Genomic DNA, 26,495 nt, shown 5'->3' with positions numbered 1-26,495 from the left:
CTCTCCTTCAAAGGCTTTATTCAGCTTCATATTGTTTACATGGTGCACCATATGTTTCTTTCGAGCTGTTGAAACCTACATTAATCCAAAGCGTCACCGAGTCTTCATGCTATACATCAAGAGATTCACATCGTCACCTGCAGGATAATATCATCATCACCATCAAATTATTACCATCATCATGATCAAAATGGACCATTGATAGCTCGAAGAAATACCTATAATGAGCATACAATCCAATATTCACACCAAACAAAGACCATGTTAACCATCCATCTAGTTCAGAGGCACTAATTCACCATGTCAACATATATACTGCATAACAGAAAAAGAAATAACAAGACCAAACACCTCCTAACTGTTTTAACCCTTCACCAAAAAGAATCAAAATATCCGGCATCTTAAACCAGTACAAAAGGGATAGTTCAGTCAGCAATAACACATAACAGAAATCCAAACACATTTCAACTGATTCACTTCACCATGTAATTAACCCAACAGAATTCATAGCTTCCAAACCTAACAGAGGCAGTTAACTCCCTAACAGAATTAGTTACCAAATATAACCAACTAGTAACAGAAAAAACAGAATCGTAACTATCCAAACTACTTCCCAACTAACTTTTCTTAACCATTCCCAACCAACCTATAACACCATGTAACCAACCGTCATAACCTTCTAACTATAACTAACCTAACAAACTTCTAACTACCTATCTTAACCACCAAAACAGAAAATGAAAAGGAAAGATTGAGAAGATAACGAACTTTAACTCACCTATATAACAGAACCATTCTTCATTTCTCACCTCCTTCACCAATTTTCTTTCTCTTCCTGAACCATACCAATTCTTCACCATCTTCATCATTCTGCAACCTTTCTCCAATTCTCGATCCATCTTCTTCACAACTCCTTCAAACCTTCTTCAATTCACCACTTCTCACCACTCTCTCTTCATCTCTGAATCCTCCACACATCATCTTCAAAATCTCTCATCTTCAACCTCTGCAGAAAATCCATAAAAGTTAATCTTCTTCTCTATTCTTTCATCATCGCCATAATCTTCTTCATCTTCACACTGAATCAACGATCTTCAATCATCCATCTTCAGCCTCCTTCAATCCTTTTATCTTCAAGAACAAACAATCAGTTCATACATCACTCAATAACAGTTCAGAGGAGAACTACGGAACAGAGAAGAAGAAGAATGGGAAGAGGAAATCGATAACAAGAATCAGTCGGAACTCACCTCTTCATTCTCAAAGACCGGTCCTCTCTTCATTCACGGTTCACCACTTCCCAATCTTCATTCAACCCTAGCCGTGACATCGCTTCAATCGCCATCATCATCACCGATTCAACCTCATAACAACCTCGCCCCTCGTTTTTCCTCAGCGAACTATCCCTTCGTCAACGTTCAGCACTCTTCATCAATAATCCTGCATCAACATCATCCTCGCTTTTGTCTTCATATCAACGCAACTCAGCAATCATCATGAACGCAGTCGCACCATGAACGCAGTCTTGTTGCCGTAATACCGTTGGAGCGCCGTCGGAGATTGGCGAGAAGACGTTTGAGGTTGAGAACGAGATGAGAGAAGACGAGAGTTGAATCGGAGAAATTTTGAGAGATGTTATCGAGAACAGAAAGTCTAAGAACTGAGTCGAGATTTGGAGAGCGAATCGAGACGGGAAGGTGTGGCCAGACGGCGGCGTTTTGAGGTTTGTTCGGAGAAGGGAGAGAGCTTCGCTCCGGCGCCGCCACGAGAAGGAGACGAGACTCAATTTGATTAGTTGAGAGGTCACAATTCGAAAACCCTAAATCCCTTCTTCTTCTTTTTTAATTTAATTTAATGTGGCTTTTATTTTTTAATTTCATTTGATTAATAACAATTGTTAATTGAAAAACTAAAGAAATCTGGAATGTGATAAATCTCTTTGGGCCTTGTCACCATGGATCGCTGTTCACACCCCCTGTGGCCCATTACGCCATTTTTTGGCTAAAAAATCTGAACAACAACAAAAAACCTCTTGGGCCAACTCTGTGCCAGGCCTGACGAATTACCCTTCATACCAGCCTTTCACATATTAACCCCCCTGACTCACATGTATAATTAGTAGTTTTTAGTTTTTTACTTAGTTCATTTTACTACCTTTTTTTTAGATAATTAAAAGCATATAAAAATCATAGCTTTCCCATTAGATTTTTAGATAATAACATTTAGAATCATATTTTTGTTAGATTTTTAGGTAATAAAAATGACATAGAAAACAATAGAATACTAGTTTAGGATCATTAGAATTTAGTTTTTGTGCAATTTAGACTTGAACTAGAATTCCCTTAACACCAATAAAACTCATAAAAATAGTAGTATTTTTTAGGTTAACTTTGTATTAATGCTCGAATTGTTTCTTTTATTCTTTTGTATCATTTACATGTTAATTTTTGTATGTTTTTTGGTATGATTTTGTTGTGTGACTTTGGCCATATTTTGGCCTATTTTGTTAATACCATTTTAATGTTCCTTTTAGAATATATTCTCTTACCATGTTAACTCTAGAATTAGAATTAGGATAACACTTAGGTTAGAGAAATAGGTTAGTCTCCCTCTTTCATTCTTTTTTCTTTTCAACTTTAAAACATTAATAAATAAAGAGGCGAATCACATTAAGAAAGTGATAGAGAAATGAGTGGGATTCATTCCCTAATCTGTTTCTCAATCACTTAGTGGCATAGAAATGAGTGGGATTTATTCCCTAATCTGTTTCCCGGTCACTACTTAATGGGAGAGAAATGAGTGGGATTCATTCCCTAATCTGTTTCTCAAACATTAATTAATGAGATAGAAATGAGTGGGATTCATTCCCTAATCTGTTTCTTGAACATTATATAATGGGATAGAAGTGAGTGGGATTCATTCCCTAATCTGCTTCTCGATCATTATACATTTTATGTGATTCTAATCGCAAAGTAAATTCCCTTAAAAAATACCCAACCAAAAACATTTAAAACATTTAATAAAGGCTCGAATTAAAACAAAGTGACGAAGTGGTGCGAAACCTTGTATTGGGTTTTGTTCATCATGTAGTTACATAAAAAACACAAACCCAAGTTCATTCTTTTGCCTTGTTAGGCGCTTAAGAACAAGTTAAGTCCTTTCCAAAACTAGGCGTATAAGTCTCCAAAGGTCGAGCATCGTGGATTGTGACCTTAACCTCTGTTCAACTAAAAAACACAAAACAAATGGAAACTATGGAGCCGAACTACGGTCGTTCTGATTCCTGAAAAGGATACGTAGGCATTGGGTCGCGGGGCCTAAGCGAACACACTTGTAAATAATTCCTTCTTTTCCCCGTATTTCTTTTGCATGCATTCGCATTTAGGTTTTAGACATTAGACACCCTTTAGATAGACACAAACATAGGTGGATACCATCGAGTACGATGGGCGCGAGGGGTGCTAGCACCTTCCCCTTGCGTAACCGACTCCCGTGCCCTGTTCTCTGGTCGAAAGACCTTGTCCTTGTTCTGAGTTAGGTTTTCTGATATTCCTTTCCCGCGATGGGATAAATATATTGGTGGCGACTCTGATTCCATTTTTCGCGGTAGCGACAGGGGGGACTTAGTCTGAAACACTACAGGATATATTTGTCCATGAAAGTATATGCAAGAAATGCAGATTCTGAAAGACGATACTATAGAACTTCTAAAGAAGCGCGTTTTGTAAAGTTGTATCAGTGAATCTTCTGAAGAAACATACTCAGGGAAGTTATCTTTTACATCTCTCTCTAAGTATTTATTTCAGGGGAAGATTATACATCTCAGGGGGAGATTGTTCTCTTATATACAAAATTTCTGATCAGAACTTAAATGTTTTGTCATCATCAAAAAGGGGGAGATTGTTAGAACATAGTTTGGTACTAATCATATCTTAGTATTTTGATGATAACAAGTAACTAAATTTTGTATAAGTAAATGTGGTACTCTAATTATATGTTTCTCAATTTAGAAGATGTTCTAAAACAAGTGTCATCAGAACATGAACCTTATGTAAAACTGAACGAACGTTTAATGCAAATGACGCTGAAGTTCTAATGAAGTAACTTTTGAATGCACCAAACCACTGTTGACATACTCTAACAAAAGCTTATTCAAGTTAGAACTAAAGTTATGAATAAATGCAAAGTTCTGAATCAAGATAAGATACGGTTAAAAACATAATGATTAGCAAAACGACTGAAGCACTCAAATGGAACAACTCCCAAGGATTGATTGAAGAAGCTACTCACATGCAGCTCGTTGGAGAAACAAAAACAAAAGCAAACACACAAGCATTTAATGCTCTCTCCAAAGATCAAGATAACAGACAAAATACTTGAAGCTATAAATGATCACTTGATGAAGAACAAGTGTGTGGCATATGTGTACATCAATGACAAACAATAGAAAAGCTTACATAAAAGTTGAAACACTATTTGAAGTTACCTTGTAATTGTTCCTTGAGAGACCAGTTGAGTCAGAATTCTTGAAAGGGCTAGGACTAGTTGAGTTTTAGAAGTTGTCAGTCATAAGCAGTTGGCTTATGCAAGGTTGTTAGTCACGACAATTGGTTGTGCATTGTATTGTTAGTCACGACAGTTGGTTGTGCATTTGTAATCAGTTTTTGATTAGTGGATTAAGCCCTCGACGGAGAGAGGCGAAATCACCTTTACGGGTTGATTGGAGTAGTTGAGTTATAACGAACCAGGATAAAAATATTGTATCATTTTTATATTGCAAAAAGAAACCACTTATTCAAACCCCCCTTTCTAAGTGTTTTCATACCCTTCATTGCTATGTTATTCATTAACAAACTTCATTATGTCTCGTTGGAAAATTCTTTAACACTTATAGACTTCCAGAGGAAACCAAAGTTGAATCCATATATGACTTCGGGCTCTTGTTTCCAATACTTTCCCACACCACCTTCTTTGATCTTAATATAAGTAAAAGCTTCCCCTAGTGTTTTCCTTTTCTCCATAGATAGTTTTTTAAACTCCTCTCCTTATAAAATAGGTCTATTGGTACTGGCTTCACACTACTACAAAATTCGTTTTTAGTGACCGAATTAGCCACCAAAATTTTGATATTCGTGAGCCAATTTTAAGAGATCACTAAATCGGCCACTAAAATAAATTAGCCACCGATTTAGAGACCAAAATTTTGTGACCGCCTATTCGCTCATGAAAAAATATTTTTATATACAATTTAATTTATATATAAAAATTAGAGACCAAAATTTTGGTCACTAATATTTTTTGTTTTTTTTACTTCTATTTTAAATCCTTTTTATTATGTTATTATTTCCTTTCCATTTTTTTTAAAGATTTTAATTTTCTTTAAATTTTTAATTTTTAATTTTTATTGTTATCACATATAATATATTTATATTAAACTATATTTATATATGTTTAAATATAAAATATAACAATAGATGTTTAAGTAGTGTACTGACACGTTTTAATTAAAATACGCGGAGGTTACAAGTTCAGTTTCTAGGTATCACAACTTTTAATTTTATTTTACGAAAAAGAACATTAAAGTCGGTCTCTAAATTCGGTCACTAAATTCGTCGCAAAAGCTTAGTGACTAGCACTTTTTCAACCGAAAAATAATGGTCACTAAATCCATCCTTTTTTTTTTTGTGACCGACTTTTAAGCTTTTTCTGTCTCTGATTCGGTTCCTAAAAGCAAATTTTCTAGTAGTGTGGTGGAATCTTTCTTCAATTCTTTAATAGACAATGGTATTAAAAAAGGAGTATAAGGGATACTACACCCGAAGACAAAGCAGAAAGCTTCTACTACTCAAAGCAAATGAGAGGTAGAATATTCAAAATATGAAAGTTACAATTGTTCACTAGTTTATAATTAGAATATAGCCACTTCAAAGAATTAAAAACGATCTCCGACATAAATTCGATAAAGCTAAACAACTCATTCTTAAAAATGATCGCATTACGCCTATTCTAAATACACCACACCGTTGCTAACCAAATGACCGCAACAATAGACCTTTTAGCTATATTCTTCACCTTCTCAAAGACAAAAAGAAACCCTCAAACTCCTCCAAGGTTATGTCCTCGATGGGGCCAATCCATTCAAAAACCTTCTTCCAGAGACTCGCCACAACAACACAACCCCCTAAAAGATGCGATAAACGTTCCTCCTCCATTCTTCACCTTCTCAAAGACAAAAATAAAACCCATCAAATCCATCCATTAACATATTTCTAATGGATGGATATCTATCCATCCAAAAAATAATTAAAAAAATTTTAATTTCATAAAAAAAAAAATTAAATATTCTAAATTAATTTTTCGTTCTTTCGAAAAAACTTGAATTTTCGTTTTTCCGAAAAAAGTTGAATTTTCGTTTTTTTCGAAAATCGATTTTTTCGTTCTTCGGAAAAGACTTGAATTTTTGTTTTTCCGAATAAAACTCAATTTTTTCGTTTTTCTGAAAAAATTCGACATTTCATTTTTTCGGAAAAACTCGATTTTTCATTTTTCTGAAAAAAATTTGACTTTTCGTTTTTCGAAAGAAAAGTCGACTTTTTTCGTTTTTTCAAAATTACTCGATTTGTTGTTTTTCCGAAAAAAAAAACTCGAATGTTCCTTTTTCCGAAAAAAACTCGACTTTATCATTTTTTTTGAAAAAACCCGACTTTGTGTATTTTCGAAAATCTCGATTTTTTCGCTTTTCCGAAAAAACTCGACTTTCCGTTTTTCCGAAAAACCTCAATTTTTTGTTTTTTGGTAAAAACTCGACTTTTAGGTTTTTCCAAAAAAACTCGATTTTTTCGTTTTTTTAAAAAAAAAACTCGACTTTTTAGTTTCCCAAAAAAACTCGATTTTTCATTTTTCTGAAAAAAAAACTCGACTTTTCGTTTTTTTGTTTTTCCGAAAAAACTCAACTTTTTCGTTTTTCCAAAAAAAAAACCTGACTTTTCATTTTTCCGAAAAACTCGATTTTTTTGTTTTTCCGAAAAAACTCGACTTTTTCGTTTTTCCAAAAAAAAACCTGACTTTTCATTTTTCCGAAAAACTCGATTTTTTTGTTTTTCCGAAAAAACTCGACATTTTGTTTTTCCAAAAAAACTCAATTTTTCGTTTTTTGGTAAAAACTCGACTTTTAGGTTTTTCCAAAAAAAACTAGATTTTTCCGAAAAAAAATCGACTTTTCGTTTTTCCAAAACACCCGACTTTTTCGTTTTTTCCAAAAACCTCAATTTCCCGTTTTTTTGGCAAAAACTCGACTTTTAGGTTTTTCCGAGAAAAACTCGATTTTCTCGTTTTTCCAAAAAAACCTAACTTTTTTCGTTTTTCCGAAAAAACTCGACTTTTAGGTTTTTAGGAAAAAAAACTCGATTTTATTTCAGAAAAAAATTCAACTTTTAGGTTTTTCCGAAAAAACACGGTTTTTCGTTTTTCTGAAGAAAAAAAACTCGACTTTTAGGTTTTTTTGAAAAAACTTAATTTTTCGTTTTCCTTAAAATAGTTCGACTTTTTGGTTTTTTCGAAAAAAACTCGATTTTTCATTTTTCCAAAAAAACTCGATATTTGATTTTTGAAGAAACTCAATTTTTTGTATTCTCAAATTTTTTTATTTTTCTAAAAATAATTTAATGAATTTAAAGTATAAAATAAAAATAATCCGTTGGATTATTAAAATGTGTTGGATGGATTGGATCTATCCATGTATATAAATGGATGGATTTAATCCATCTATTAACTTAGTTTTTTTATGCGGTGGATGGATTGGATGGATATTTTAGTGGATGAATTGAATGAATTTTAGCTTAATGAATCCATTTGCCACCCCTAATATATACTCATTAAAAAGTGGGATCTCTATGTTAGTTGAAAAGTTTCGCTTCATATATTTGATAGTTATTTTTAATCCAATAGTACAATAAATTAATGAGTATATATAGTTGTGGTCCTATAATATCACTCATCTTTTGTTCTTTATTTTTCTCATATCACAATAAGATGTAAAACAACGGGCTATTTAGTAAAAAAAAGGAATGAATTCTTATGGCTAATATGTTTTTAAGTTATCCTCTTTACTACGAGTCTTAAAAGGGCAAATGCAACATTTTGATGTACTTAAAGAACACTTAATAATGATTATCCTTTGAGGAAGTATTTATACAACTCTAGAAGCGTTAAAAAACTATTGTTAAGAGAGTAAATAGCCTTATAAATTACAAAACTATTGTTAAGAGAGTATATAGCCTTATAAATTACAAAGTCACAAAATCATTTCTTACATGCAAAGAGGAGAAATATGACTCAAATTGTTAAGTATGTTTATGTGATAATTATCTTTTTATTCCTATTTCTTAGTTCAACAAATGTTGAAGGTAAGTCATTTTTATTCTTTTCAAATTTTCTCTTTACATCATATATGTTATTTTATCCCATTTGAATTATATTATTTTCTAAAAATCTTTTTTCATTACAGCAATCCAACATACGTGTTTTAGAGATTCAGATTGTCCCAATAATTGTCCAAGACCTAAGATCATGAAGTGTATCAACAACTCCAAATGCTACTGTAAGATGCCAGGATATATTCCACCTCCATGATTCTATATTTTTATCCATACCCAATAGAGTTCTCAAGTGGTGTGCTTTGTTTTTCTTTATGGTGAAGTTATAAGTATGGTGATTCGTATTAGTTTTTATTGTTTTTGTGTTTTTTATTTTTATTGTATTTTCTTAATTTCTCGACTGTAGTTTTTTTATACTTTTTGTGTTATTTTTGCGCACTTATATTATGTTGGATTCATTCCTCTTTTTTCATTGTTATAATATATAATTATTATTTATCTTTTAAAAAAGATAAAAAATAGTACTACAAGAAAATATTATACTAGCAACTGAAATATTGCTATAGTTAAATATTCAAGTTAATTAGAGATTGATGTTTAAGTTGGGAATGAAATTTTTTTAGCTAGTACTTATTTTTCTAAAACAATCTAATAAATTGTAGTTTTATTATGTTTTTCATCATGTTATTATTTTTAGGAAAAAAGGATTATGCACTGACAGTATAAAATAATTTTACACTGTAAATCAATGACGATCATGAATCAGGATAAGTCAGACTGAAAATTTAAAAAAACTTGTATGACATGGCAGAATGTTATATTTTAATTGGACGACAGTGTAAAACTTTTTTACAGTGTCAGTGCATAACCATTAAACTCTTATTTTTATTATTAAAGTTAAAGATGACTAAGTAGAAAAAAACATAAAAAATTTGCAAATTCTCAAATTTACAGTATAAAATTAAAAAATTAACATTTTTAAGTCAAGTTTGTTTATATTTTTTAATATATTCTTCTAAATACTTTTAATATATTCTTTTAAAATACTTTTAAAAACAATTAAATAGTTCATAAACTCTATTAATCTTAAAAAATTTAAATCAAGTTTGTTTATATTTTTTAATATATTCTTCTAAATAAAAAAGGTACGTCTTTACATAAAAAAATATTGTTTGTAAAATAAATATGAAAAGTTTCTTATTCCCTATGTTTCATTATCTTCTCTTTGCGAACTAGCTTTGTCTCTTCCTCTATCGATCTCCAATAATATCTCTTCCTTTCTCTATCGTCTTTTTATGTCTCTACCTCTCTCTGTACTTGACCATAATCGTCTTTGTTTCAATTGACCTTATTTATGTTCCAATCAACCTCGTGTGCATCGCTTATCGGTGTCTCTATCTGCAATCGATTTCACCTCCATGTCTATTTGATCTTGCCCCAGTCATATTGACCTCTCAAGCTCTCTCCAATTTCAATCAACCATAACAGTCACTCATCTTTTCTCTATTTTCACATGGAGCCCTTATATGACTATTTAACTACTATAATTTGTATTTTGTGTTATTTTATGATTTTGAAAATTTTTCCACCAAATAAATTATCGGGTCGAGTCGCAGACTATGAGGCTCTCTTTAAGACGTTTCCCAGAACTTTCCTAAATTATGCAAAGCAGTGGGATTATCGTATCGCCTCCAGGATAAAACAACACATTTCTATATTGAATGATTACTACTTGCATGGTAGATAATCGATTTTGAAATACACCATCTAATGGTATTAAGACCATTCGAATATGGCATAAATACCACCTTAGTATCAGATATAACAACCAGTCGTAGTAATTTCTCAAACCAAGAGAAATTTCAATAGTTCTCCAAGGAGAATTCGATCATGGTCATTTGACCACTCAAAAGGATCTCACAAACAAATATAAATTCGAATAGTTCTCTAAAGTGAATCCAAAAAATTATACTTGATAATTTCCCAACTCAAACGAGGAGAAAAATTAACATTATTCTCTAAATAGAATTAAAGAAAGTACTCGAAAAATTCAAAGAGTAAAAGAAAGGGGCGGAAGTTAGCGCTTCGATAATTCGAAAAATGCAGAGTTATTAGAGTGAGGAAGGAAAAACTCAACAAAATAAATTTTTGTTGTGTTTTGAAATAAAGCATGTGCACTCCTTATATAGTGAAGTAATCTAGTCAAGGAATGTATTCTTAGCAATGTGATACTTAGAGTTATTTTTTCAATTAACACATAACTACACAAAAAATCTAACAATTTTTGACTTAAGGAATTTTTAAATTCATCATATTGGAACATGGACATGTTCCAACAATTCGCCACTTGAATTCAAAAAAGTGGTTTCAAAAGTAACGTCAAACATTTATAAGATTGTGCATAAACAAATGTGTCTACGACTTGAACCTTTGCATAGCAAGTAGGATTCTAGTTCAACAAGAGTGACATAAATTTCTTAAAATCTATCTCAAACATCAAACCCGCGCGCGCACACAACCGTTTCTTAATTTGTATTCTAATAGCACATGCTTTAATGACTCTGCACGTGTATCTCAGTTTAGTGAAGGCTCTAGGAATTATGCCTTGAAATTTTTTAGGAAACAACCTAAGTTCCACAATCGCAAAGGTGAGTCTATCAAGAGTAGTCTTATAGCCTAGATACTCCCTCATATAGAGTATAGATCTCATTAAGAGTTTATATTATCTCAACCTTTTATCACTCCAAGATTCATGCTTGGATCGCATGGTGTTATCGCAAATTTACACTCAAAGTATTTATAATTCTTTAAGATCTTTTCCACATTGTATGATTGATCTAAAGAAATTTCTTGCTCTGATCTCATGATCTTGATGATAAGAATCACGCTAGCTTCTCCAAGGTATTTGTTAATGCCTTGATTTATGTGATTGGCATTTATGTCTTGATTTATGTGATTGGCATTTATGTTTGGCTAAAACATAGTAGCAGCAATATGTAATAGGATCTATAGTACTTGCAAATATAAACAAATACAAAACAGGTACAACAGCAAGATGTTCTATGGAATGTTAAGACATGTTCTGTGACATCATGTCTTATGTGATATTGTGCCTGCTGAAGCTGGAATGTGAAAATTCAATATGTGATTAACAGATGCAGAATATTCTATGGAATATTATACAATCCTATGTGGCGCAGATTTAAAGGTCAAAAGAATCAAGTCAGAATATTGAAGATTATATAGTTTCTAAGTATGGAGACAATTTAGGAAACTTATGATTAAAGACCTTTCTTTTAGCAGAAGATTTCTGCTGATTTGTAATAGCAAATAAAGTTGTGATTGTAGGCCCAAGTCCAATTGGGAATAGGTTATAAATAGAAAGCTTTGTAACCTAGTTTAGGAGTGCAAACCGTGTATTGAAAAGATGTAGTTTTTAGGGTTTGTCAAGGTAGACCACCCGAGTTGTGGGATGGCTGTCATTTTCTTCTCAAAACCTGTAGGTGAGAGAAGTATTGTTCTCACTCGAATCCTTTAGGTAAGAGTTGAGAGATTTTGTTTCTTGATCAAAGCTGTTAAGCAAGATCAAGTAAGTTTTTCATGTTGTTGTTGAAATAGCTATTACAGGGTTGTAACACTTAGGTATCACTATGGAGTGAGCAGAGGTTCTCTTGTCTTAGATGGAGTTCTAAGATAAAGGTTGCATTGGATAGTGACTAGGTAAGTTAGAGATTCACTACAAAAAAAAAGTCATCTGCCACGGACAGAAAACCGCGACAATATGCAAAATACCCGTGGTCATAAACTTTTTCCACGGTTTGGCCGTGGAAATTAAACTGTGGGATATGCGGGCGTGGCCTAAAGTATAGTCCACGGTTTTGTAGTTTAGGCCATGTTTTTTGTAAATCTGTGGCTTGTATAGGCCACGGTTTAGGTATCTAGATTAAGGTCGCGGTTTATCTTTTGCCTCAGTTCTAAACAGTGGCCAACTCGTAAGACCACAGTTTTTATTTAATTTATACCATACGATTTAGTTGCTAAGGTCTTGCCACGATTTGTTTATGGCCACTAATTAAAATCGCGGCTATATGTAGGTCATTATTTGAAGAGGTTAATTTCAAGTTCATTTCCCTTCATCATTTGCAGTATATGTGTTAATTTCAAAATAGCTACAAATGCAAACAACCATTCTACCAAGAACCAAAACATGCAGCCACCCTTTCAATTCAAACCATAACACATCAGTGTCTAATCAATACATTACATGCATATCATAATCCTAAATACATTCATAACATAACCAATTAGCATATCGTTAACCAATGAGCAACAAACCAAAATAGTTCATACACCATTTATTAATCATCATTCATGTCTTGAACCTACAGCTAATAGAATTTTCCCTGAACCCAAACTGTCAACCCACTTCCAGCCAATCCACCTAATTCATCACGAATTTTGCTAAAAAAACTGGTTGTGTCTACTCCATTTCTCATCTGACTGCACCAACATGAATTTGAAGCACTTGACTATGCCATGAATCTTGTTTAGTATCCATAACTCAACCTGCAAAATACAAGACCAAAAACAGTCCAAAATACCTTCCAATAACCACAAGCTGCTGCTGCAAAACTTCCTGCAACAATAAAAACAGTCCAAGCATAAGTCCTAAAATAGGAGTTGCAGTAACAAGAATCAACAACAATGTATATGTAGTACAAAGAATCAGCTGAACCATGAATTAGAAGTTACGTCGGTTTGATGTCAGTTGAGAAACTACAAAATCCAAAAATGTAAGTAAATCACTTACGCCATGAAGATTAACCATGAGTATGCTGTCTATTAACTGATGTTGTATCCTTTTTCATCCATTCATACTGCAATACAAATATTACACATATGTATCTCAATCATTTAATTAAATTAGAACTATAAGAAATAATATATAATTATTTACTTCATTAACCTGTTCAGAATCTATGGACCAGTCATGTTCAGTGGATATTACAGTGAAATGAACACTTGCTTGTGAAGCATAGTCATAAATGTTCAATCATTTTCAAAAACTTGTATACCATTCTCATATTCAAAGAATTAGAAAACGATGAAAAGGCATTTACCTCCTTTGTAAATTCTATTCTCAGTTTCTCACTATCAGCACCCTTTTATAGCTTAAGAAGTTTAACATCATTCTTTTTAACACAAGAAGAGCAATTATTTTTTAATATGCAAAATAATAATACACTTATAAATATATGAAGAACAATGGAAGGTGGGTAAAGAAAATTGAATAATCCCTCCATCTAATGAAGCAAAAATTGTAATCATTATACAAACTATGTCACAAATAGATAAATATTCTCATAAAATAGATTATATTTGCCACTAACCTTCCTTGATAAACCTTTCCATGAGCACCTTCCCCAATTATAGAACCAATAAACAACAATTTCGGATCAACCAGAAGATTCTCATCAATCGTAAATTGTGTAGTACTACCACTACGAAAAAAGGGTCTTCTGCCACGATTGCGTGCATTTAAGAGTTATGGCTGATTAATTCGACCTTTAATGTAGAATAAGAGGCAATAGAAAGATAGGGAATAAATAAAAATTAAAGCTAATACCATATGTCTTCATGGTTGATACCAAGTCCATTGCAGGTGAGAATCATTCCTTTAAATCTGGCCAGATATTCCTGTGTAGTCATGGGACACGCCCAAATATGTATGTACAGATAAGCAGTTATACTTCTAGGGGGAATATAGCGAAACAATCACCAAAATAATACTACATTATTTAACTGCAATACCTGCAAGTTGTACTTGTCAATCATACATGCCCTAGTTAAATCATAGTCAAGACGCTTGACAGGATCGCTCAATACTAGAGAATAATTGAAAGACTAGTGTAAGAAAATATCCACCACAGCTATTGTTAACAACTAGCTGCTTGTTGTTTTCTAAAGCATAAGCCAAACACAGATCTTGTTCAAATGATGTGGAGCTGCCGATTAAATGTATCAATTAAAGTCATATCATCTAATGAGATTGTGCACGGGTTTTACATGATTGGTTGGGTGAGATAATAGAAATCTGAGGCTGACAAGTAACAGATCAGGAAGTTATTTAATATACTAAATTGAGTAAAGGCAGAAGAATAATGAGAGAATTACCAGTGTAAGCTTCATTTATCTGTTGAAATTGTGCAGTAACAGAAGTATCATGGTTGTGTTTGTCGGGATGGCATTTCTATGAATGAGTAAGTAGAAAGTCAAAGATGTATAATTTTGTAGTTGATGGTTTGAAAAATGATGGAAATTGGATAGCAGTGTTAGAGGAAAATGAATAGGTTACGAACCAGGGCGAGTCTTCGGTAATTTAATCTAATATCTTCATCTGTTGCATCATAATCAATCTCCATCATTTTGTAATAATCCTTGAAATGAATCCAGGAAAAAGACATTGAAACAAGAGTAAGAGTCAGAAACACGTGGTTTGTAAAACCCGGCAATGAAGATATTGTGAGCTACAAGCATATGAATAGGAAAGTCGCAGATGGATTGAAGATATGTCTGGTGTCGGAGATGTAACACCCCATTTCTAACCCTAAATATATCATACAATTAAACAGAGTAAGCATGCATAAAGGAAAAAGGGCGCCACATGTTAATTTTCACCAAATGAAAATCCCAAAATAACATACATACAACATCCTTAATACGCAAAGATCATATTGTAACACAAAATGTAATCTCATGTTCTCATACATTATGCATAAACGCTTGCGGAAAACAATTTGAATTGCTATTAAAGATTTCAATGAATATATCTCATATTATATTCATCTACCAAATTCAAATAACATCAATATCTTTGTTACTTTAACATTACAATTCTAGGCTACAATGGCCTTTAATCACATATCCAAAAGTCATCACATACATTCAATATTCAAAAAAGCATAAGAAATAGCAATATTCAAACATGAACATAAGTCTAAGAAAACCCCCAAGTGTTACATGATCAGAGCATATGACTCTCTACCTAATCAAAACGAAACCTCGGAATTCTCCGGCTAAGCCACGAATCAAGCAACTACTCTTCTGAACCTGCACGTTACCAACCAAGGGTAACATTCAAATAGAAGGGTAAGAATTCAAATTCTAAATAGAAAATATAATAATGGGAAATGCAACACAATTAAGCATACATTTCACAATTCTTCACTCTTCTCAAAACATGCATTTATCTCTAATATAACGTTAACATGTTCAATACAATTAAGCATCACAGTTAATTCACAACCTCATATATTGATGATTTACATATATACACATATATCACTCATATATATATATATATATATATATATATATATATATATATATATATATATATATACACTCCACATTTCACATCAAATATGTATTAATCACATATATCTCATTCCCATCACATTCTCTAATTCATATCAAATGATTCATCATTCCACATATATGCATATCAATCAAATTCACATCCACACATTCATACCACATAATCATACATAACAACATTTCACACCGACACGTGTGACTCAAGTGTGACTCTATGCCATATGCATGTGGATCCCTCCGTTATGATTTTCGGTCATGCCGATTGCCACTCTCTACGGACAAGATAACCACCTCAAAGCCCCATACTCGTTAAGCTTTCAAACCTCATACTCGTTAGATTTGGGACAAGTAAATAACCTTCGCGAGATTACCCAACATTGCCACTTTCAAAGACTCATGCTTGTGTACGTGTGCAACAAAACAAGACTCATGCATTTAAGACGACATCTCAATCTCTTAAACTTCACAATCACATCTTTACAACTTTGCACAATATTACACAACATGACATTCAATCCAATATCACACACCAATTAGCATTTATCAATCAATCACATAGTTCATGACATTAACATCTCATAAGGCATCCATGAACATTGGTCATACAAGATTCATCCATAACATACACATATAACTACATGTTATTTTCAATTAACATCATAATTAAATTAAACAAATGCCAATCAACCCTACTCTATCATATAGAAAATCTCATTAGCTTCCCAACGCTTCGAACGGCGCATAAAACGGAGTTACGGATCAAAAGTTATGGTCTTTACAAAATCTGCTCAAAATTGAACCTCTAGGTCGACGCAAACTCATTTAGGTCGACTCAAAACTCCTCTAGGTCGACGTAACAGAAGGAAGATTTTTGGCTTTCTGGACTGTTTAGGTCGACTCAGCTTCTGCATAGGTCGACCCAGGCTGCGTGAAAACTCATATTTCACCATTTTTCTCCCCTAATCCCGTCATACAACACCCATTAACCCATACACCATCCATACATCATTTGAAAGCAAATTTAGCACACATATAAGGTTCCTAAACATGTTTCTAAACATGGGTCATTCATACAACACATTAAACATGAACAACCACAAAATCCAATTGATTTCACATAAACCCTATCATTTTCTAAATTCATGAAATTGAGAGAATAGAAAGCATACACAACATTACCCAATCATAGATTCTACAAGAACTTGTATTCAAACCCTTACCTCTTGAATTTCTCCTTCTAACTTCAAGAAATCTACAATCCTCTTCTCTTCTCTTCTCTCTTATACTCTTTTGCCTCTCTTCTCTACTCTTCTTTCTATTTTTCTATCTAATTTAGGTTAACTCATAAAATTCTCTTCTAACTCTCATTATCTCATTGGGCTTAACCCATCCACTATTCTCATTTCTAATTCCCATTAAGCCCAATAGCTAATTCTAATAAAATTCTACCATTTATTAATTAGATAAGTAATAGATTATCACACAATCAAATAATTATTACTCAAACAATAATTAAATAAACACACAAACAATTATCAAATATCAAATAATCCTAATTAAATAAAATCTAATAAAAATAGGGTGTTACAGGAGACACTGAAACAAGATGTGGTTAGATTAAATCACTTGAATTTTGAAAAATTATTATTGGTGTTTAACTAAAAACACATGGCTTTGAATAATTAAAATACTTTAATTAGAGGGAAAACGAATTAAGATGAGAAAAGTAAAAACCTTGTTTACAGAAATACACAGTGTTGTACATAGAGTCCCTCTATCAATCTTCTTCTTGACATTCTTGTACATGTTACCAGTTTTCCTTATTTATAAAACACATCACACCCCATAAGCTAAAACCACAAACAACAAAACACAGAAATCACACATACACATATGAAACAACGCAAATAACAATATCATGAAATAATAGCCTAAACTAAACTTAACAAAATTAAATCTCACTCTCTGATGAACGAATCCCCTTTCTCCCAAATGTCGATAACCTTGACCTTAGGTTTACATCCCAAAATAACCAATTGCAGAGCCTCTGAAAATTGAAGATTCAACATGAAATCAGACAAAATTACAAACATAATGTAAAAAACAATAAAAGGTTCAAAGAGTGAAACATACTGTTAGCGATCTCTGCAGCGCTTTTGTACTTGGTTACAACATCAGGAGAGGTGAGATCCTTGGATGAGAAGAAAAATGGGCAATAGGGAGAATTGAGGGAGAAGAGGGAGAAGGAGGAAAGGAGGAAGAGAAGAAGATGGAGAGAGGAACTCGAAATTTTGATAGAGAGGCGCAAGCTTTTAGGGTTTAGAAGAACAACATTATTGTGTATATGTTTTCACTTTTTTTTCTTCCTTTTTTTTAATCTAAGAAAATTAGAAAATAAAATAATTAACTGAGAGGGAAACTAAAAAAAATAGGGAAATTCTGGCGGGATATATTTTTTTGGGTTTAGGCCACCGTTTGAAGTGAAAATTATAATACCGCGGTTTTTATTTGCGGCTTAAAATATCTAAAGTTTGTTAAACGTGACAAATGAAAAAACGACCACAGTTTCACACTCCGGATTCAATATTTTAAAACTTATGTCTACGATTTGAAAACCCTGGCTAAAGCTTGTATGTAGCCACAATTTTTTAGTTGTGGAAAATTTTAGCGTGGCCGTAGACCAAAAATGTTGTAGTGGTTGTTTATCGGTAAACTAAAGGTTGTTTACATAAAATAGTACTACTGATAGTGGAATCTTCTTCATAGCTTGGTAGACCCCAGAGTAGGTAGTTAGACCGAACTGGGTTAACAATTTTATTGTGTTTTTTTCCTACGCTGTTATTTGTACTCCTACCTTTTCTCTTTTATGATGTCAGATCAGATGTTAAGACATCCTTATATGAAATCTGAGTCTGCTGTCACCAGAATTTCAATTGGTATCAGAGCAGGCATCCTGTCTGTTTCTGGATGAGATCCGTGGGGGATACGTTCTGGTTGTGTACAAGGTAGAAGATTGTTTGAACAAGGAGTGTTCATATTATATGGTCCCTTGAAGTGGAGGATGGACATATTTGTGGAAGACTAGACTAACCTGACCAGAGTCGTTGTACCTTCTTGATGAAAGAAGATAATGATGCTTGGACAAGAAGATTAAATTCAAAAACTTCATGCGAGAGTGAGGATTTTTTATTGTATTACTAAATCATTATACACAGAGAAGAGTATTATCAAAAGCTTCATGCGGGAGTGAAGACACTGATAAGGTAACCTCTGTAATAAAGGTTTATGATCAGGATTTGATGTTTGGAGTAGGGTCTAGAATGTAGCTTGATGGAGAAGCAAGCTGCTCATAGGAATAATCTGTTTTAAATCCCTATGTGTTATGCTTACACTTGAAGTATGGAGTAAGCATTGTGAATTATGTTGAAGAATGGCTATTTTCCGCTGCTTAGCCTCTGATACAAACCCTATATTAAAGAAGAATCCTAGGGTATTTAACAGAATGTATGACAGAACCTTACAGCTATAATAAAAGTGTCAAAGATACTTGAGTAATCTCTCAAGTCCACTCATAATGACATGGTTTATTAGAGCTGGTGAATGTCAACTAATCAATGATATTCATAATCATCTGCAAGTGTGAACCTTGAAGAGTTTCAAGGCTGGAGTGTTCCTATAAGGAGGAACAAATGTCCTACTGGATGTTGGGACATTAGTAATGATATTTTTCTATTCATTTTGTAGGTATTGAGGCGTATTTGGAGCATGAGCAATAAAGTGTCAAAGGCACGACTTCAAACGCGCGATTTTGAGCAACGGAAGCAACTAATCAACGAATAAGGCTCACAACCACATAATTAAAAATCATAAATTTGGTTGATATTATGTCATATTTAGATAGGAAATTGAATAAGCTTTCCAACACTTCGAACCGGGCGCAAATCAGAGTTACTGTTCTCAAGTTATGGCCAAAACAATGATGTTGCTACATGTGTTGTTCGCCCAGCTAAAGACAGGCTCGCCCGGCGAATCTGGCAGGACAGAAGTGCGTTAAAAGGGGCAAAAACACATTTTTTAGGTTATGGTTTTGAGGTATTTGTTCCTAACTTCATCAACCTTCATTTTTTTGGTAGAGTGAGACTTAGAAACATCAAATTGGGTTGCATCTTGATGATTGGAGGTCGAATTTCTCATCGATTGGTGTTGAAAAACCAAGAAATGTTTGGTTCTTCTCTTCTCTTTGTATACTCTATTTTCTTGGGTATCTTTATATATTTGCTTTAAACATATGTATATGTATTGATCATGGTGTTGTATAATATGTTTGCTTTACAAATCATTATTGATGTCTTCCTTAATCTTTTTGCATTTATGTTTGGGTTTGGGTTGTTATAGACATATACCTCACAAATCTTGATTAGGGATGTATATCTATTAGTTTCTTGATTTTAGAGATATATTTAGAGCTAATAATCTTTATGGGTGTCGAAGCTTAATGCTTCTGTGTTAGTTGTGTTGGTTGAGATATTGTCGGCACAAATGATATGGATGTCTGCTGTGTTGTTGAGGTTGATTGAGAGATCGTTGCCAAGATGATATAGTAGTTATCTCTACTTTGGGTTAGAAATGACTTAGGGTGTGAGCGGTGCTTTATGATTTTGACGGGTATTGTAGTGTAACTGGTCGATATGTTTAAGTTTGTGATAAGTAGATTATATGCATGCTTGATAAGTTTCTTCTCTCTAAAGAATGAATTCTTTTTTGTTAATATTTACTTTTCCGTTTTTTATCTTTAACAAATTCAATCCAAACTCATAACTATGGAAACTGTTGAACGAAAGTTCAATGCACTAGTCCATGTGGAGACGATAATTTCCCGGATAAATATTTCCAAATCTTTTGTTGCTTGCCGATTTACCGCCCCAACAAAATGGCGCCATTGCCGGGGATTGGTGTTTTATTAAACTTGCATCGCAATAGTCTCTTAGTTTTGAGTTTTGCATATATTGCACATATTGTATATTCTCACTTGTTTATATTGATATTTGTGTATATGTTTACTATACTTGCACATGTTTTCTATACTTGTAAATTTGTTATATCATTGTTTGTTTCCTTTCACGTTTGCTTGTGTGTGGTTAAAAATAACCGGGAGGAAGTGACTTGGAGGAATGTTCTTAAATAACAGGCGTCTAGCTTATGACGTAAAACAAGCATGTTTATTCTTTTTAGTTTATGTTTAGTTTAGGTAGTGTGATGCAATTCTCTAAACAAATTTAGATCGGACCAGTTCTTAAATTTCAAATCTTCACTTTTAAATTTGTTTAGACAATTTCATATGGTCTTTTAGTTTGTGTATATTAATATTTCTGTGTTTGTCTTTGAGCTTGTTTTGAGTAGCTTGAGGAATTTGAGGTGATTTTCCAAATTTGATCATTTCGACTTGCGAGTGTATGGTAATGATTTTGTTAAAGTTTTGTACACGTTCAACGTATGTGTTTATCGCTTTCTAGACTTTAGCATATTCATAATACTTAGTCTTTTTGCAATTTCCATGCCATTCATTTTTTCGTATGCTTGTTCGTTTGTGAATCACTTTAGCTCCTACCCCTTTTGTGAGGTAGCTTTCCATTGTTCACATATGCTGGAGACCATAATTCTTGTTTTAACCAGATTTTATTATGCTTAATATTTTATGTGTGTTGATTGTATAATTGCATGAAAGTGATCAAGGCATTTTTGTTCCATTTTGAGCATAACTACCTCAGCCAAATAGTCAATTTACTTTGTAAGTGTGTGATCATTAGTAACCCCTTTGAGCTTTTTGTTAACATCCATGTTATTTTTGAACTTAATGCTTATCTATGAGTGTTTGGTTTTCCTTTTTGTATGGATGTTGACTTCTTTTTTCTTAAACCCTCAAATTTGTGTTGTTGTATGGATTTTTACCTTGCTTTATAAAGTAGGGAGTATTCACGTGATGATACGGTTGAATTCAAGTTGGGGAGAAAAATGATTATGCATTTGTGGTTGATTGCTATGAGATTGAAAGAAAAGAAAGAAAAGAAAAGAAATGTGTAAAAGAAGTGAAAAGAAAAAGAAAGAGAAAAGTTTTGAAAGGAAAAAAAACAAACAAAAAAAGTATGGAATAATGTTGTGTCAATAAGTATGTGATTGGTTTAAGAAATTTGGGATTATGAAGAAGTTTGATTGAAATTTTGTGTTTGAACTTTTGTGAGTTGATCACTCCCTTAGGTTTAGGCAAGTTTTTGTTTCGATTAGCCTTAGGAATTATCCCCTGTTTGTTAACCTAACCACATTACAACCTTTAAAAGTCCTTGTGATTCTTGCCTTTGTGTTTTCAACATGATCTTTGGATGATTGCATGATTTAATATTTTTTTTGCAAGATTGTTGGATGAGTGAAAATACCCCACTTTTTGTGTTTTTCATCTACTGATGAGTGAAAATAGTATTATTTTAGAATGTTTGGCATATTCTTTGTATTTAGCATTTGTGTCATGTTTATGTTATCGTCGTAGTTTAGTGGTAAGTATTTACTTTGTGTGTACCGTTTTGCATTTGAGTCATACATTTGTCCGTTTTTCAAAACTTGTTGTTGTGTAATTGCTTGAATATCGCTTTTTTTTCCTTGAGTTAGTTGATTCTTATTTAGGGAAAAACAAGTTCAAGTTGGGGAGACTTGGATAAGTGCAAATTATAGCTATTTTTGCATATACTTTTTAGTGCACTTATAGCTTTTTGTTGTTAATTTCGGTTGAATAAACCCAACTTTTATGTAAGTATGTTTAGTTTGTGTATACTTGTGTTTTTGATTAATTTATGTATCATTTGATAGTTTTCTATTCATTTTATAGGTATTGAGGCGTATTTGGAGCATGAGCAATAAAGTGTCGAAGACACGGCTTCAAACGCGCGATTTTGAGCAACGAAAGCAACTAATCAACGAATAAGGCTCACAATCAAAGAATAAAAAATCATTAATTTGGTTGATATTATGTCATTGTTAGATAGGAAATTGAATGAGCTTTCCAACGCTTCGAACCGGGTGCAAATCGTAGTTACGGTTCTCAAGTTATGGCCAAAACAATGATGTTGCTACTAGTGTCGTTCGCCCGGCGGAAGAGAGGCTCGCCCGACGAATCTGGCAGGACAAAAGTGCGTTAAAAGGGGCAAAAACATATTTTTTAGGTTATGATTTTGGGGTATTTATTCCCAACTCCATCAACCTTCATTTTTTGCATCTTGATGATCGGAGGTCGAATTTCTTATCAATTGGTGTTGCTAAACCAAGAAATGTTTGGTTCTTCTTCTTCTCTTCTCTTTGTATACTCTATTTTCTTGGGTACGTTTGTATATTTGCTTTGAACATATGTATATGTATTGATCATGCTGTTGTATAATATATTTGCTTTACAAATTATTATTGATGTCTTCCTTAATCTTTTTGCATTTATATTTGGATTTGAGTTGTTATATACATATACCTTACAAATCTTGATTAGGGATGTATATCTATTAGTTTCTAGATTTTAGAGATAGATTTACAGCTAATAATCTTTATGGGTGTCGAAGCTTAATGCTTCCGTGTTAGTTGTGTTGGTTGAGAGATCGTCAGTACAAATGATATGGATGTTTGCTATGTTGTTGAGGTTGACTGAGAGATCATTGCCGAGATGATATAGTAGTTATCTCTACTTTGAGTTAGAAATGACTTAGGGTGTGAGCTATATTTGATGATTTTGACGGGTATTGTAGGTTGAGTGCAACTAGTCGATATGTTTAAGTTTGTGATAAGTAGATTATATACATGCTCGATAAGTTTATTCTCTCTAAAGAATGAATTCTTTTTGTGTTAATATTTACTTTTCCGTTTTTTATCTTTAACAAATTCAATCCAAACTCATAACTATGGAAATTGTTGAACGAAAGTTCAATGCACTAGTCCCTATGGAGACGATAATTTCTAGGATAAATATTTCCAAATCTTTTGTTGCTTGCTGCTTTACCGCTCCAACAGAAAGATTTGGCATTTTCATTGGTCTATAAAATCGTTGAGTTGGCTTTTATATTTCCGGTATCGACAACATCCGTTGAAAGATCTTTTTCAGCAATGAAGATTATCAAGTATAATTTGCACAACAAGACCAATGATGTGTGGTTCAATGACTTGATGATATGTTACATGAGCGGGTGATATTCAAGTCACTTAAAGATATTGATATTATTCGAACGTTCACCACAAAGAGGTCTCGGAGAGGGCATTTTTTATCCTAGTTTTATTTAGCACAATATTTACATGTTAGGTTTCACCTCTCTTATGTAGCAACACTTTATAACTATTTATATATTATGTCACATGTAACTTGCGGCTAAATTTTTTGCTCAAGCTGCCTAAAATTTCTGTCTCCGCCAATGATAAATTTAAAAGTTATTTTTAATCTAACAGTAAAATAAATTAATGAGAATACTTGTGGTCCTACACTACAAAAAAAAAAAAAGCTCATTAGTGACGTGAAAATCACGCCACAAATAGAAAAAACACATCACAAACCAAAGTTTGCGACGTGAAATATGACATCGCAGGAGACAAGGTGGCAACTCAGTAGTGACGTGATTTTCACTTCACTATTTAGTGAAGTAAAAATTATGTCACTAATTTTGGACCAAATATTCACACAGCTTAAGTCAGAACAGGCGTAATCACGTCAATAATTTTGGACCAGATATTCACACAGCTTAAGTCAGAACAGGCGTGAAAGGCTTGGTTCAGAAAGGGAATCTTCAGTTGCAACGTGTTTTTCATGTCACTAATTAGTGACATGTAAATCACGTCATTAATTATTGCAATTATTAAATAAAAATTGTTATAGACGTTTATTGGTTGCGACGTGATTTCCATGTCACTAATTAGTGACATGTAAATCACGTCACTAATATTTTTTTATATTTTATAAAATTAATATATATATATATATATATATATATATATATATATATATATATATATTAAATTAATAAATTAAATATATTAAAATTGATAAATTAAATTAATAAACTAAATATATTAAAATATATAAATTAAATTAATAAACTAAATATATAAATTAATAAACTTAAATTATAAACCAAATATTACTAAATAGAATTATAAATTAATCAATATTTTACAAAAATTCAAAATCAAAAGTAACAACAAAATAAAAACTAAATTAAATCAACAATCAGTCCGGGTCGGGAAACTCATCATCATTTCCGTCCTCCTGATTAGTCGGTGCATAACCACCCACATTTTGGTTTCCACCAAACGGTTGATTAATTTTTAGATAATGAAATAATAAATATTTTTAGATTTTTTATTTATAACATGAAAATACACAAGTTAAATAAGCAACATAAAAAATATCAAACCAAAACAATTAATTTTGCTATTATAAAATGATTTTCAAATTTTGTAAAAAACTGAAGAAAAAAGTTATAAAAAAGAAAGGATTGGCCCCATGGAGGTTTGAACCCACACCTCTTGCTTTGCAGGTCAAAAGATTAACCACTTGGCCATGCTCTTGGCCCAGTCAAAGGATGCGTTCAGTCCAATACAAGGCAAGACAAACATGGAAAATATGAAGAAAAAAAATTCAAAAGGTCTGGGGCGAGGGGGATTCGAACCCCAGGCCTGTGGGACGCGCATAATACACACACTTTTGCCAATCATGCTAGAACGATGTAGCCGTTCATGAGACGCGTGCAACACAATATATTTTAAACTCATTTTTTAAAAATGATGAATGGAGCCAAGGCCTTCATCTTCTTCCTCGTGAGACAACAACAACAACAACCTCCATGGTTGATTTTTAAACTTCCTCAAAACTCGATCAAATTCAACAAATTCTGATTCATTTTTGAACACGAATTCAACCACATGATTAATAAAAATTAACTCAAACTCAAACATTAAGATTTATGAAAAATGCGTATGAACCCTAAAATTGATTTTTTAAATTAAACTCTTAAAACACACAATCAGACCCTAAAACCTTAGGGCTATTGTTCCCTACATTGTTGAGTGAAATGGTATCAAGAAGTGGTCAGAATGATGTCTAAATGAGCAAGCTCGAGTTTGAGTTTTGTACCTCTAAAAATGGAGGTCAAGTTGAACCTGGAGATGTTGAAAAACTCCTTGATGGATCTGGATAGCTTCCTTGTGATGTAGGGAAGCTAACTGGATGCTTAATTGTCCTTCAAAACCTCTGGAACCTGAAGCTCGATTGTACCTACAAGACAAAAAATTTAAAGTGAAACAATGGATTCTTAGTGTTTCAGATGTGAATTAATGATCTGAACAACTTCTATATGGTATATAGAAGGTGTTTGAATGATTTGTTTGAGCAATGTACTTATGGAATGAAGATTTGAAAGTTAAGGCCTTTATGGAAGCTTTAATGGAGGTTAAGTGGTGATTTCTGGTTAGAGGTGCTTTGGAGAGTGGTGTAGATGATCAATAACTCACAAATGGTGTATGGAAGCTATTGGAATGGTTGGTTTGCACTCAGAACTTCTCTAACTCAAAATTGCTATGAAAATGCAAATGACACAAAAAATGGATCTTTGAATGAGAGAGTGACTTTGGGATTTCTTGTGTGTTTGATCAAGGGAGTGAGGCTATCTATTTATAGGCCAAAATTACGGTTTTCGGGTGAAGGAATCTTAGAATTTAGAGATCACA

At 32.8% G+C, this 26,495-nt stretch overlaps 1 protein-coding gene across 1 annotated transcript; it reads right to left on the bottom strand.

The window, feature by feature from the left end:
• Nucleotides 1–12,811: 12,811 nt before the first annotated feature.
• Nucleotides 12,812–18,096, bottom strand: LOC131642304 (ERBB-3 BINDING PROTEIN 1-like; the record flags this gene model as incomplete). The annotated part of the gene is made up of 7 exons (XM_058912580.1): nucleotides 12,812–13,011; nucleotides 13,186–13,252; nucleotides 14,187–14,625; nucleotides 14,735–14,812; nucleotides 17,487–17,571; nucleotides 17,715–17,799; nucleotides 17,886–18,096. Coding segments are annotated over 5 exons (582 nt in total), but the record flags the coding sequence as incomplete, so codon positions are not given.
• Between the last annotated feature and the right edge of the window lie 8,399 nt (nucleotides 18,097–26,495).

This window comes from Vicia villosa, unplaced genomic scaffold (genome assembly GCF_029867415.1).
Source record: "Vicia villosa cultivar HV-30 ecotype Madison, WI unplaced genomic scaffold, Vvil1.0 ctg.004769F_1_1, whole genome shotgun sequence".
Classification (NCBI taxonomy): Eukaryota; Viridiplantae; Streptophyta; class Magnoliopsida; order Fabales; family Fabaceae; genus Vicia; species Vicia villosa.
Note: the sequence above shows the minus strand (reverse complement) of the source record. Positions and strands in the feature narration are given on the sequence as shown.